At 43.8% G+C, this 15,474-nt stretch overlaps 1 protein-coding gene across 2 annotated transcripts in view; it reads left to right on the forward strand.

Moving 5' to 3' along the window:
* The window catches only part of BEND5 (BEN domain containing 5), a 137,578-nt gene that overhangs the window by 43,831 nt on the left and 78,273 nt on the right, over window positions 1–15,474 (forward strand). For both annotated transcript variants that reach the window (XM_069642229.1, XM_069642230.1), the window contains exon 3: window positions 1,470–1,851. In XM_069642229.1, the coding sequence (XP_069498330.1) occupies window positions 1,470–1,851 (382 nt within the window). The remainder of the gene's footprint in view (window positions 1–1,469; window positions 1,852–15,474) is intronic.

Raw genomic sequence — 15,474 nt, forward strand, 5'->3', positions numbered from 1 at the left:
GGCTTCCACCCTCGATTTTGAACTATCATTTTTCCCCTCCCTGTACCTCGCGTTACAAATCATGTCCCTATGAAGAGAAGGTTGGATGACCAGGTTCTTTAGATCTTTTATGGTTGCTTAGTTTTATGGTCGGTGGTCTAGGGTCAACTATTATCTTGAAATTCGGGGGTCTTAGGATTGGGGCAGAGGCATGGGCTATAACTCGTGGTTGGCTGGGTGGGGGTCGGAGGCCTGCTTCGGTCTGTTTGTGATAGCACATACACCAAGGACGCTCAGGACTGTCTCGCGGCCTTGTGGGGCTCATTCTTTCTTAGAACAAAACTATTGGCAACAATCTTAAAACCAAAGGAGCGTTTCAGTGGAAACTGGCAGCGGTGTGGGCCGCTTCTCTTCAGCGCTTGGGCCTATTCATGTGTCCTCGTCATGTTTGACCATGCCATACTTCATGGCCATGCAGGCCATATGCTTCTGCCATTGCTACAAAATGGCATCTGCTTATATATGCGCACTACATTTCAGCGTCTATATTGCTTATAATATTGTGATAGTGTGGGGACCCTTTGGCCTCCCCCCTGGGCTATTAGAGATCTCCCAATGGGGCTTGCCCTACCCTGAAGTGCCTAAGGTGGTGAGATAACACTGTTATGACCAATAGGGTCTACTACCCTTGAATTACTTATTGTAATCCATAAGTAACAAACTGTGGTTTTACTCCCCAAGAATACCTTGATGCCATTCTGAATGTGTTGTAGGTTTGACTCACCTTGACTGCTTATAGTAATCTAAATCAAGTTATACTTTGGTTTTTATACCTTAAGTATTGAGTTTATTTTTATAATTGTGTTTATATATGTTATGTTATAGTACTTCTCCAAGATTTATCTTGCCTACTTGTATTTAAATAAACCATGTATTTTTACAATACATAGTGCTTCGGCGCAGTATAGGGTGTGCCTATATGCCCAAACCTAGACACTCTTAATAAATAGATTAAGCATATAAAAAAAACTTGTAGATGGCACTTTTTTTAAACCTAATCGGGGCTTGCTAAATCTTCTAGCAACTCACATTGTGAGGGAGATTTTATGAAGGGTGAGTACCACTTGCATGGTATTCAATCTTGCTGCCAAGTATGGGGATTTATTTGACACTTCCTGCAAACAAAGTATTATTTCAGCAAATATCAAATACGTGTGAGTGCATGGATGGGCTTTGGGTGGCAGCATTGCACCAACTATGAAGTATGTTTATGGTGACATGCACCATTTTATAGAAAGCACTATGCAAATGTTTTGTCACCCGTCATCCTGGACCAAGTGCTTTTTTCACTATGCTGAGTGTGTAAACTAAGGTAATCTCCCTACAGGGCTACTGGGCTATTAAAGGCAAGACTTGCTTGTAACTGTTAACTATTTCTGATTTGCTAATTACACAAAAGATTTCTAACATTACATTTTTGTCACAAACAGAAATTGGATGGAAAAAAGATGACCGAAAGTACACACAAAAGTATCGAAGCAGTTGTTGCCAGACTTGAGAAACAGAACGGCATGATTCAGAGTCACCACTTCAACTCTGAAGAGGACTATATGACCTCTTCGGACATCATTAAAATTGACTGCCTGGACACTGCAGTCATTCCCCGTGCCTTGTATGAGGAGTTGTTGAGGAACTACCGGCAGCAGCAAGAGGAAATGAGACGCATCCAACAAGAATTGGAGCGAACGAGAAGACAGCTTGTACAGCAGGCAAAGAAACTCAAAGAATATGGTTGCCTGGTATCGGAGGTCAAGGAGCTGAGGGACCTTAACAGAAGACTCCAAGACATGTTGCTTCAAAAACTGGGCAGTGGTAAGTTTACTGAATTGGTTGTTCCCAATGGTTCTGGTAAATAACTGCATGCTGCCAATGTGTAAATTAATAATAGATGCACCAACCTGGTGTGCTGCAATTGCATGATGAATGGTCAAATGCACTGATTTTGCCTCTAATCTGCCCCTCAAAGTATGCATCTTGTGGGTCAGGCTAGTGTTAGGGAGTTTTACTAAAGTCCACCTAAGGTAGGACTATAGAAGACTTTCCTTTTAATGTACAGGGCTCTAACTCTTAGTCTAGGCCTGATCTTTCCAAAAGGTTTGGCAGCTATGGCTGAGCAGCCAACCTTCCCTTAGGTAAGGAAGGCATGGTATCAAACAGTAAGACGGACACTAGTGATCGTGAGTTTATTGAACTTCAATTGGGTTTGAATAACACCTATCTAATTCTAAATCTGAAAATGGGAGCAAGCTACAACCATCAAATAATAATAACGCAGTTTTAGTATAGTGTCGAAATAAAAGAGCCTATACTAATAAACCTATTGCCAATCCTTACTTCTAAATACAAATAGTGTGGGAAACGATGCAACGCAAAAGAAAAGTGTCCAAGAAATGATATGTCATGATATTCAAGCCGTTGGCTTCCCTTCTGCACGTTTTCAGCACGACAAGCAGACAAGGCGGCACACTCGAGCATAGAACACTCTTCTCTAGCACGAGGATGCAGTTCAAAACCTCAAAATCGGGGCCTTCTGTGACTAAGTCTCTTTGTCATTCAAAGTCTCTTATTTCAGACGGCCTGGTTCAACACAATAAACATTAAAGTTCCTTTCTTCTTAGGATTTCACACGTACAACTTCCCAGGTGATTTTCTGTTCACTCTGGGTCCCCCTCCACCGGGCTCAGACACATTTTAACACAAAACCTTCAATTGTTCTCCCTCTGCCGGGCTCGGACCAAATTTATCAATTTTCCCAAACTTTCTTTGCTTCATCAAAATCGAAGACTTTAAACTGTGCACAGGATTTTGCTCGACCCGTCGCAGCACCACCATTTTTATTCAGTTACTCGTTCTCTTCTTGATATAACCTTTTCCTCACTTTCACTGTTGCCATTTCTCAGCTGGGTACCTTACAGAGACCTTCGATTGAGCACCCACCATGTGCTGCATCACTCTGTCAAAGGTATTATATCTTGCTTTTAAAGTTCAATCACTCATCAGGAGTTCAACTTTACTTGTGTCTCTTATCACACCTGCTTTAACAATGTTAGTTGCAACACTCACCATATAATGTTGCTGCTTGCAACCTTGGCTACAACACGACCAGTCTTGTATCGTTCTGCCCAACTCAACTGCTGTGTTGATTTCACTGATGCTGCTTTGTTCTTTGAGCCAAGGATGGTACCACGGCAGCTGTTGCTTCTCCCCGCCTTGATTATCTACGCAGGAGGGCCCCAGGTATCTCCGACACACAATGCAGGATTCTTCAGCATGGTTTCCTGGTCTTGTTCTATTCTTAAGGTTTCTGGAAAGTAAAGGTTCCTTGTTGAAGGGAACTCCTCTCCTTGCGACTCCTTTCTGTTTTGACGTCTTTCTTCTCTCGTCCAGCTGTTGTCTTGAAACTGCTGTGTCCTTGTGTGCTTTGCCTCGCTCAGTGTGTTCTCGTGTACCGGCTTTTATGCACGTGGTGAAGCTTAATGGAAGTCAGCTGTGTATGATGGTCAGTAATTGCCTGACCTCACTTGACCATTGAATTGGGACACGTCGGGTATACTGCTCAGGTGTTAGTCTGTTTTCTCCCATAGCAGGCTGTCCATGTGAAAATGGTTGTTATAAAAGGGGGTTAGGGTACCAAAGTATCCTACCTGGTAGGATGGGGGAAAAGGTGGTACAGGGAAGTGGATACCGCGTCTCACCACAAAGTCTCCCACTCCCCGAAGACCCCTCACTCGGGTGATCCTCCCCCACTGCACCATCCCCAAGAACTGGATTCAAAAGCGATGGCTGTGTCCTGGGCCCCTGGATGAAAGATCCTCGGAGACTAGTGGGTGAGACACCTTCTGGTTTCTCACACTTGGGAGAAAGGCTGTAGTAGAGTACAACGACCTTTGAGCACACACAGTCAAGAAGACACTTACACATTTGCAGTTATATATAAATATAGTTATTTATTAAACATACTAGACAGTGTTAAGTACACTTTTCAGTTAAGGTAAGGGAAACCTTTATACATATGTACAGTTTGACTTTTAAAAAATTGATTTATATGCTTGTAATGCGCCGACAGCCCACAGGCCTCGGGGCGCAAATAAAAACACAAACAGACAATAGAAATGCCGGAACAGTGATTATCCGACATGTCAGGAATCGCTGAAAGGCAGATCATTCATTTTCCAGGAAAATTACCTGAACAGGTGTGTTCTCAAGTTTTTCCGAAAAAGTATTAGACTGGGCATGGATCTAAAAGTTGGTGCAAGGGTGTTGGAAAGGGAAGACGCAGCGACTGAAAAGGATCTTCCAAGACACCTGGATCAGGAGTATATTGGTCCCAGCAGCTGCAGCAGAGAAGACAGGCGCAGATTTCTAGTAGGGTGGTATAAAGGTACCAAGGCTTTAAGGTAAACGGGGGTGTTGCTATAAAGACAGCAGTGCACAAAGATACCCATCTTGAAATGTATTTGCTCCTGAACTGGGAGCCAATGCAGTTCTCTCCCAAAATATGTGATATGCAATCTTCTGGAAACATTCAGGGCCACACGGACCGCATCATTCTAGATAGTTTGGCACGCCTGGATGGACTGAGAAGCTCCACATAACAGGGCATTACAGTAATCCAATCTGGTTAAAATTGTGGCCCGAGCTATAGTCACTAAATTCTTGTCACTTAGATAAGGATGGATACTCCGGAGAAGCCTCGTATAATAATTACAATTCCGGCAGAGGTAGTGCACTACGACATTGGAATTTAGGGAGGCCTCTAAGTAAACCCCTAAAGTTTTAACTTTTTTGTGGGTCGCAATTTTATCGTCTTGAAGAATAAAGTTGTCCTTTGAAGGTAGTTTAGCACGAGCTTGGGGAGAGCAAAAGATAAGAAGCTCGGTTTTACTGCCGTTGAGACACAGCCATTTGTCGGACATCCAGCCCTCTATGGAATTGTAGATGCTGTTAAGGGCAGTTGAGTCCAAGGAGTGTTCGCCAGACAGCTCAAGAACCAGCTGTGTATCGTCCGCACAATTGGTAAAAATGACCCCCAGTTCCTCCAAGAGAGTGCAGAAAGATTGTAGGTAAAGATTGAAAAGCGGTGGTGAAAACGAAGCGGCCTGAGGGACACCACAAGTAACGGGGAGGCGGGGGAGAAAGCCGAGCCCCATTGAACATTCGATTCCCGATTGGACAGAAAGGACGGTACCCAGTGCACAGCCTCCTTGGAGCAATCACCTTGATTATGTAAACACTGAAGGAGTCGCTCGTGGCCCACAATGTCGAAAGCCGCGGATAGATATAATAGTATCAATATCCCGGCTTTCCCAGTGTCCAAGATTTTTAGAAGATGGGACTGAAGGTCTAATGAGGCGGTCTCCGTGCTGAAAGGGGTGAGGGGACCATACTATTGGTCATGAAGATGGCAATTGGCTTCTGAGGACTGTTGAATTTAAGAACTGAAATTCTTTTTAGTGTCAAGAATTAATGATTTATAAGATTTGTCCACTTGTTTTCATTCTAACCTCGATGCTTCAGAATGATGCTTAATCCAGTATAGTTGAAGAGCACGTCTTTTCTTCTTCAGCTCTCTTAACTCTGATGTGAACCAGTTTTCGTGTTTAGGGTTATCTCAAACTAATTTAGTTTTGATACAGGCAATAGTATCTAACATTTCAGTAAAAGTCTTAGTGAAAGTCTTAGTGAAAGTGGACAACAAAAGTTCTGCTTTATCGTTAGGGGAAGAGTTGAGCATAATGGTCTCTAAGCAGAGCTGGAGGTCTGGAAGATCCACTTTTTAAAAATTCCGGCCATTGACCAATTTCGTAATGTTGAACTGTCTAGGCAGGGCAGCCTGGAGTTGCAGAGTGAAATTGATGGAATAGTGATCAGACCATACACAGGGGGTGGTTATCACAACCTGGGATTTAAGGTTCCTGGTCACAACCCAGTCAAGTAGGTGTTAGTTTGCCATTGTTGGCTCCCCATTGATGATTTTGTGGTTGCTGTTTAATAAGGAAGCTTCCAGGTCTACTGCTGCCTTGTCGCTGTTGCCACCTTTCCAGCGATTCAGGTCACCCAGAAAAAGAGTGGCAGAGTTTGGGCTGGTAAGGCTGCTTAGAAGATAAATAATTTCTTCGTTGAAGTCAGGCATGGAACAGGGGGGGCGGTAGATTAAAGTTGACACAATTCTACCGTGAGGGAGTCATTTTAAGGTGGAGAATTTCACAGCCTGAGCAAGAGACTGAGACAGTGACTGAGACAGTGACTGAGAATGGGAACAACCCTAGGTCCGATTTTGCTATTATGGCAACTCCACCACCCCGGCCGTCAAGGCGATTGGCATTGAAGAAAATATAACCAGAAGGGGGAGGCCAAGGAAATCACTTGTGTCTTGTATCCAGGTTTCGGTGATACACTGGATCTCAAGGTTATGACTTTGGATGAATTCATGCAGATCCTGCGTATGTTTTACGAGAGAGCAGGTGTTTAGGAGAGTTGAGGAGAGCGATTTTAGCACACTTTTTTTTTTGTCTTTGGTCAATTGGGTTTCAGCCCCGTTGCGGGCTGAGAAGAGTGGAGAGGTGGGAGTAGTGCAGGGCTCTCTGGGGGCTGAGTATCGAGGGGGGGGCAAGCGAGTCATGGAGACGGTGGATGGGCTGGCCATCTGCGTGTCGGGGGAAGATAGGAAATCCATTTCTTTAGAGAGGTTAGAAGCAACCAGTGGCTGGCCAGGAGGTGCTGTTTCATCCAATGTTGAGGGCGGGCTATCTAGTTTAGAAAACATGTTTAGAAAACACGTTGCTGACATTGTAAGGTAGTAGCACAATAACGTTGCCAAGATCACTAAACATACACAACCAGCAAGGCTCTGCTAAATGATATTAGGTTCAAGAAATATTGGGCAAAAGTATGCAGCACACTGCTGAGGCTGTAAAAGGCACACTGGCCGGCAAGATTTAAAACAGCAATCAATCAAGGAAAAACAGAGCGTGCATCCTAGCAGCTTGCAATTTTGCAGTTGTAACTCAATTCAATGGTACACCTTAAGTTGGAATGCAGGTAAGTGAAAGAATTACCTCAGGTAAGCAAACGTATACATTAACCAACAATCATAAACTGATCATACTGGTAAGCAAAATAACTTTTTACACACTTGTAGAATAGTTGGAAGCAATTGAAGGTAAATGAAGCACTTGGCAAATAATTGTTTTAAATCACTGGTTCAAGGAAGCAGCAGGTAAAACTTGCATTTAAATTCACATAGGCCTTAGGCTTTAGCAGTCAATCCCCATCTATATTTGAAAGTGGGGGTCAGAGTCGGGGGCAAAAATAAGTAAGGCACAAGCTGTATAAAGTCAAGAGTTCCAGAAGACAACTTGTAGCAAGTTGAGTTCTTGGTTGGGGGGAAAAAGGGTCCGTCCGAGGCATCGGAGAAGACTTCCCATAGGTACACTGGCATTAGGCCTGGGCCCAAACTTAAGAAATAGCATTCCAGAAACACAAAAGCAGCAAAGCAACTCTGGGAATTCTCACGCTACCTTAAGCATGAAAAAGAAGTTGCAACACAAAGCTTCCTCGATGTAGCAGACCAGGTCTCCGGATTCTTGGTCAGGCAGACTGAAGAAGGGACACTGGATGGAGCTTTGCAGTAGCAGTCGAGTGGAGAGGCCCTTGGCAAATGATTCCTCATGGTTCTGTCGTTTTGGTGCCCTTTTCAAGGCACCAGTGGAGAACGGTTACATCTCAGTCGACTCAGCTTGCTGTATCGGGCCAGCCTCCGGATGAGGAGACTTAAAGGAGTGGAGTCTTGCTTCTTGAGGTCTGGAAGGTGTTCACCAAAGTTGCGAGAGGATTTGCTCCTCAGAAGGCGACGCACTGCTGAGGTACCAGGGTATTAGCAGTTAACAGCCGTGAAGGTCACAGCTCGTCATGGGATGGCTTGAAATGCAGGTTGTCTTCAGACTCATTGGTCCCACCAATCGAAGGGACGAAGTCAACTGGATTGGAAGTTCCTTGTTGCTTTGAAAAGAGGGCTCTGGAGGTCACTGGAGGTAGGTGCAGATGTCCTTCGTCATCCCCTCTTCAGAATGGACCTTCCAGTGGTCGACTCTTGTTTCAGCATCAAGACCCTCACCTTTTATGCAGGTACCCAGTCATTCAACATGCATGCTGTCAAACTTGATGTGTGGCCTGTCCTTTCAGGGGCGATGGGCTTACAGGAAAAGTATAGGTAGGACAAAAAGTACCCTCCTATCCTTGCAAACAGTAGTTCTTGCAAGGAATACAAATAAAACCAAAAGAAGGAAGCTGAAGGAGCTCCCAGTAACACTGTACATAGGGTGCTGTATGCTACAATAGGAAATTACAGATGCAATAGACAAAGATGGAGGAAAGTGTCTCCGTCAAAATAAACCCAAAAGGGGTACACAGAGTACACAAATAAGAATGGGTGATCGGGGGGAAAAAGGATTCTCACTCATGAGTCATAAAACCCAATTGTCCACCAAAAAGTGCTGGGGGACTCACCAGCTGAGGAGAATATCGCACAAGATGGACATTCAACCTAACTGGGAGTCCAACTAAGGGCTTCATAAAACCATACATCTGAGGCAGCACATAGAACCACTCTTTGTATAAGGGTGTACCACCTGAGAACATTTGGTAGCGTAGACAGAGCAGCCAGGCTTATTTTATGTGGGGCGAGGTGGCAGTAGCTTGGTACAAAGAAATGGTAGCATACATATGGACCAAAGAGACACTAACACTATGGGCCTCATTACATGTTTGGTGGTCTGGAAACGAGGGTGCCGGTAGCAACGTACTGCTGCCCTTTCCAGACCGCAAAACTGCAAGTTTGCCGGTAGGGGCACAGAACTCCCAGCAGGCCTGACCTGACCTGCTGGGAGTTCAGGCCCCTACCGGCAGTGTCTTCACTGAAGCACCGGCACCGCTGCTTCAGTGACCCCATTCCAGTGCATTCCTATGGGACTCCACGGGAATGGGGATTTACCATTCTGCTGCCTGCCATGATATCCCGGTGGAAACAGTGTTATGGGGTTGCTGGTAACCTGTCGCCTTCTGGCATATTTTGCCAGCTACCCTGTAACAAGGTCCTATGCATTGTAAAAATAAATGATTAATTTAAATGCAAGTAGGCCAAGATAAATTTTGGGAAAATACGTACTATAACATCATATAGACACCATTATAAAAAACAACTCAGTACTTATGGGAGGCAACCTAAAGTATAACCTTATTGAGAATACAATTAGTATTCAAGGTTAGTCCCTCCTACAACACATTCAGAGTGGCAGTCAGCTATTCCTGGGGAGTAAAAAACAGGTTATATATACTTTCTGAATACCATCAGTAATTCAAGGGTAGTAGACCCCGTAAGTCATGTATTGACACTCAGTTACAGAAATCAAATAATAAACCAACTCAGTTACAAGTATACAACTTGCAATATTACTTTTTAGAACTCAGTTCAGCATTGATAAAACAACTCATACTTTCTGGGGAGGCCTCAAGCTACTCAATGGTAAGTATGAACACTCAATAACTATTTTAGAATGCACTAAGCAATTCAAGGAGAGCAAAACCCACTCTTAGACACAATGTATTTCTACGTAAGTAATTGACCCAATTACTATTTTAGAAATGCTCTAAGCAGTTTCAGTGAACGACAACCCATTGTTACAAGTTTAGAAGCGAAGCAGTTAATCAAGGTGTGTACATACATTTAATAGGGGCTAGCAGCAACTCAAAGCTATATATTAACTCAGATTATTTAAGCTCTGTATAAAGCAGGGCAGGGTAAGCAAAACTCAATGTATTTCAAGGTTGGTAAACCCTATTGGTGAGCTTTTACACTAATTCTGTTAAGCATACTATGTTAGGTGAGATTTTAACCTTAGTGCTAAAGCTACATCACGTTTGAGAACAACAGAACTTTTTGTTGGAGTGGTAGATTATTTTTCCCTATACCTCAGTGAGTGGGAACCTTTTTTCACACACGCAGTTCCTTTTACTCTTTTTATGGGTGTCATTTTTAAGACTCTCCATAGTGTCCATTTAATGTTATCTGATTTGACAAGTATTGGTATATACCTTTTTATTGTTACAGGGTTGCCCTTTGAGCTCCCCTTTTACTTTATCTTGCTAACCTTGTGAGAACTACAGTTACCAAGGGTAGAAAGGATATTTCTATCCCTTCTACATTTTGTTAGGTGATACCAGCACACACCACCTTATGTGGAGTGCTGGAGAGATGCAATGTATCCCCTTTCTCACTAGCACTGTAAGAATTCTGTTACAGGGACACACTTACCTTAAATGACTGGTGGATGTGTACCTTTTCTACAAATTCAGTGCGCTTTTTCCCGCGTGCTGTTTTCACAGCTGTGGTAAAGGCACCCTGGGGTGCCCATTTTACCAAAATGGCCCCTGTCGTCTTCTCCTTTCTTGGTCTTTCCCCTGCCTTCCAGGGCGGGACTTTTTTGTGTGATTTATTTTTTCTTCTTCCGCGGGGGACTTCGGTCAAGCCTGCCTATGCTCATGAGTGTCTGTGAAGGCAGGAAGCGAGGGAGGAGTCCAAAACTCTGCAGCTCTTTTTCTTCCAGCCTGCCTGCGAGAACCCAGTTCAAACTGGGAGACTGGCTGAAAGGACTGCCAACCCCCCTAGTTTGAATGTTGCATGTCTGTTTGATTTGGCTGGGTTCCTTCATAAAAGTCACTAGACCTGAATCCGAAACACGGCTGAGACGATTTCGAGTGACTTAAGAGCATGCTGTGTAACCGGATCCTGCTGTTAGCCTTCCTTCCAAGCGACCTGTGGGATCCGAAAACGATGACCCAGAGCCTGATGAGATCCACTAGCCTCGAAGACCTGCATTTTGGGCTATTCCACATCGTGCTGCGACCTTGCAGGGCTCCTGAAAAGGGCACCAAAACCACACAGCCGCATCCAGCAGCAAAGGAACTCTTGCCTGGAGCTTTCCCCATTGATAGTTGCTGCAAAAGTCCTGTCTTTGGCTTCATGACAAAGGAATCCATCTCCCAAGTTTTTGGCTGAAGATCCAGAAGTCTCCCCCAGTTGCAACGCTTCTTCCGTGCTGAGGTACTGTGTTGGCTGGGGTATTTATCTACCTTAAGTCTTTGTGATTCCTTTGTAGCTTTGGGGTGTTGTGATTGGCAATCCTCTCATCCAGTTCACCCAGGCCCACTGCTGGAATCCTCCTAGGGTGTCTTCTCAGAAGTCCCTGGACCCTTCCAACCTCTCGAAGTGTTATACTTACCAGTTTGAACAGTCTCCTTAGGAAGTACTAGAAACCTAGTGATCACTCTTCTGCCACTGAGAACACTGATGCTCCAAGAATAAGGGAAAGACTTTCTAGGGATTGGGCCTGTTGCCTAGAAAAGACTTACTTCTAAATGAGTTGGTAACTGTAACTCAAGAGTGAACAGTTAACCATGTTCTTACATAACTTGAATGTGTCATTCTGAAAGGTATATGTAAGGTTATTTTAATCACCTGTGAATTGGTTGTGCCTCTTCCAAAATGTATTCCTGTTGGCTACACTAACTATTTCTTCCAGAATATTAGCGTGCATGTTCACCAACTGGGTCTTGATTCCTGTGGCCTGCTGTATAGCCTGTCTAAACTAAGCCTGCCTTTGCTTTTACCTACCTGGAATAACATTTGAGTCATTCTTAAAGTGTAACATTTGGTTTTGCTTTTCCTGGTCTTAGTTATACAGGTGCTAAAATAGTCTTGGGTGTTTACCTGACTTTAAGTTGCTGATGGTTCCTTGCCTTGGGCCATTTTAAAATAAGTTAGAACGTTATTGCTTACCTTAGTCTGTGTCCCACTGACCTGAAAAGCAACTGTAATAGTATATTAGAACATTAAGTTTTTCCTGCCTAGAATAGCTGTGTACCATTCTTAAAAAAGTGTTCTGTAGGTGTAGTTGGCCTTGGTCTGCCTGGTGCAATCCTAAATTAGTGTAACAAGTTCTTGCTTACCCTAGTCTGTGTTCCACTGAATGGAGCATGTGTGCTGATTGGCTGGCTTCCTGGATAAATGGCCTGGATCTGGAAGCTGAAGGGGAATCCAATCCGAAGGAAGAAGGGACGAAAATCAAACCAGGACCTTCCTCTCCCACGACTGCTGAAGGACCAAGAAAGGACAAGCACACTAAAGATGGCGAAAAAAGAAAGAAACCACCAATTCTACATGAATGTGCATTAAAGCGGCTGGTTTGACAGCCTGCGAGTAAAAATCACACAAACGTCTGTGGAACATTTCTACTGCCACCAGCCATAATAGTAAGCTTGCCACTGTAACTGAAATGTTACCGGGGGAGTGAGAAAAAAAGGGCTACTATGTATCTCATCTGCACTCCACATAAGGTGGGTGCGGATCTCGCTATGATGATTGTAGAAAGGATAAAAAGTATCCTTCTACCTTTTGGAAACCCAAGAAAATAAAAAGGGAGCCCAAGGGGCACCCCAGCAAAACTGCACAGAATGTTGCAATAGGAAAATGCAGATGCCCAAATAGTTATAGGAAAGTCTAATTCCAAAACTAAAGTATGGAGCGTCATAAAAAGGACACCCATAAAAAGAATAAAAGAAATGGCGAGTAGGGAAAAAGATTCCCACTCGCTCAGGAACATAGAAAAATAATCCACAAGTCCAGCAAAACGTGCTGGGGACTCACAGGTGAGGGAGATTTAGCATAAAAATGAAAATCTAACCTAACTCTTGGTCTCTCTTGTACCGCTCTAGATAAGAAAACTGTCTGCATACCTGTTGCTGATTTTCTTTTTTTAGGAACGGCTTGAACTCTACAAAGGGTTCCAGGAAGAGTTCTTTAATTACCTGGTACATTGTTGCATCTTTTGTTTTACGTTTTTTTTAATGTAGGGACGTTTCTTATAGAACGAGCATATTTTAAAAAAAACATTTAAACATTTTCTCATTGGGTATAAATGAAAACGGTGTACTTTATCTACTAACCACACCACCCCACCCCCTAAAAATGAGGCATAGGTGGCTGTATCATGACTCATGCTTGGGGAGGGTCCTGGTGTGCTTGTGGGAATAACTCGCAGTGCCTAAACCGGGAAGGTGCATTTAAAGCCCCTCACCACAGCTACTAAGAAACATCTCCCTAGCAGCTAGCATCTCCCTAACATCTCCCTAGCAGCACTGAAAAATACAACAGGCTCTTTGAATGTTATGGTATTTTACTTTGATATACCTAGCTGCACGTGCAGCACCATGCTGTATGTCCCTTTAGCTCTTCATTTAAACGTTCTGACAGTTGGAAAATGTCAAATGTGGAGTTTATTGATCGGCCGAGCCCCTGTACAGAATGCTGTCTCTTTGAAAATGTTTTTGCGATCAAATGAAGATAATCCTAGGGTAGGGAGGCTCAGAGTTTCGCTCTTTTCAGAACTGATTCCGTCATAGCTGTTTCATGTCGGCACATACTTTAGGCACTGCAGTATTTGGCCGGTTTGTAAGCATAGAAGGCAAACTATGCCGATGTGAAATGAACGTTTGTGTCAATACTTTGAATAACTACATTTTCAGGAGTATTGAATGTTTACATCCACAGAAGGTTTTGCAGCATAAATAATCCCGATTATCCATATTAACATTCAGGACTGTCATGATTCTATTAAAGATAGAGGCAAAGTATCATGTTTTTTCTTCTTTACTGAAAGCTCAAGCAGCATTTTTAACAATCAAACATTTAGCACCATTTCAAGAAAAAGCTACACTTTTCTATGACAGTGTAGTCTTTGAACTTAAACTCTATGCTCCCAGTGTATCAAATGTAACAGTTTACCAATCGCGACACTCCTGTGCCATCACTTCACAAGTCCTCCTCATTACTTCCTCTTTCTTTTGCGGACTCATTGCAGCTTCTTAATGAGTAGTTCCGCCTCGACGTTGGCATAACGAAGAACCCAACTTATAACGAGCTACCACTTCTGGATCACGCGGGCCTTCGCCTTCAACTGTGCATCTTCATCCCCGAGGGAACTCAGAAGTCCATCTGTTTTGCGTCCGTACTTGTTTGGATAGAAATAAAAAGAACCACAACCATGTTCAAGTTCACTGTGGGTGGGCAATCGCTGCTACCACTGTGCTGCTGCCTGGCTGTGCTTCTCGCACTTGCAGTCGCCCTGCATCTTGCCTCACTGCGCCCTGTCTGTGTAGATCTGAGCAGTTGAATGGGTGGGATAATACTTTGCCTCTGTGTCTTTAATAGACTTTCCTGAACGTTCGTATGGAAAGCCTGGATTCTATGTCAAGACCAGAGGCTTGTATTATGCTCGTTTATAGCTTTCTTATCACCAAAGAGGCAACCTGGTCGCCAGGTTTTGAAAGTAGATTCACATGACCAGTCTGCGGCTTTGAGAATGTCTTGCAATCGAGAAAATGTCCTCTCGTGCAGAATGTGCACTAAAGCAAGCAGTGTCTATGCCTTCCTCCTGCAAGACCCATCTCACCCACCTGGCTACGGTGGCATTCGATACTGATTTGAAAGGCTTAGAGAGTGCGATTAACACACTACTCTACCCCGCAGGTCTGAGACGCACAGTCTTCTACTGATGCGTGTTCAGACCCCTGACCAGACATAGCTTCAGCTGCTTCAGAAAAACATGGAAGGTAGCTATCCTGAGGTTTTCATCGTCCTCTTTACATGGAACATAAATCCTTCTGGAGAGAAATTGGCTGTCTATTTCCAATGCTCCCACGTCTGACATTCTCTTGCAAGCTGTCCACGCTCTCTTCCTCTGCCTCTTTTTCCTTCTCCTCTACCACTCCTGTCCTGTCTGATGCCTACTCTCCTCCTCCTTTCCTCTGTTCACCCATGACAATGTTTCTAGACAAGTCCGATCTATGAAAGTTTCGTCACAGCAGGTCCTCCCTGTAAACAATAGAGGGGCGGTTATCTGTGGTCCTGCCCTCTATATGGCAGAGTAGAAGCACAGTGCACCCAAGCCAAGGTTCTCTATTGTGGTAGCAATGGACGAGCAACCAAGGCTTAAGTGCTCAGGAGGTGATGCAGGCTGGTTCTTAAGTACAGTGTAGTCTCCAAGCCCTCACAAAGGAATGTCCACCCACTATGTTATGTGCTAACAGTTCTTTATATAAAAATAAGGTTCACGATATATACATCAATTAATAACACACTTTGTACTCTGGCAATTCTAATTTGGCAAATCTATACAATATCTATTTGGTACCACACTTAGCTATTGATTCCTTTAAAATGCAACACCTACTCACAGTTATAAGGGTATACAAATCATACAGCAATGTGTCCCGTACACATCATAGGAAGGAAGACAAGTTGGGTTAAACAATGGCAGAATGCTGAAGTCCTCTACCTAGAGGCAGTTCTCTGCCTGGGCATCCTGTAATAAAGAGTGT

The sequence above is a fragment of the Ambystoma mexicanum genome, chromosome 1q (assembly GCF_040938575.1).
Source record: "Ambystoma mexicanum isolate Mex_15411 chromosome 1q, UKY_AmexF1_1, whole genome shotgun sequence".
Lineage (NCBI taxonomy): Eukaryota > Metazoa > Chordata > Amphibia > Caudata > Ambystomatidae > Ambystoma > Ambystoma mexicanum.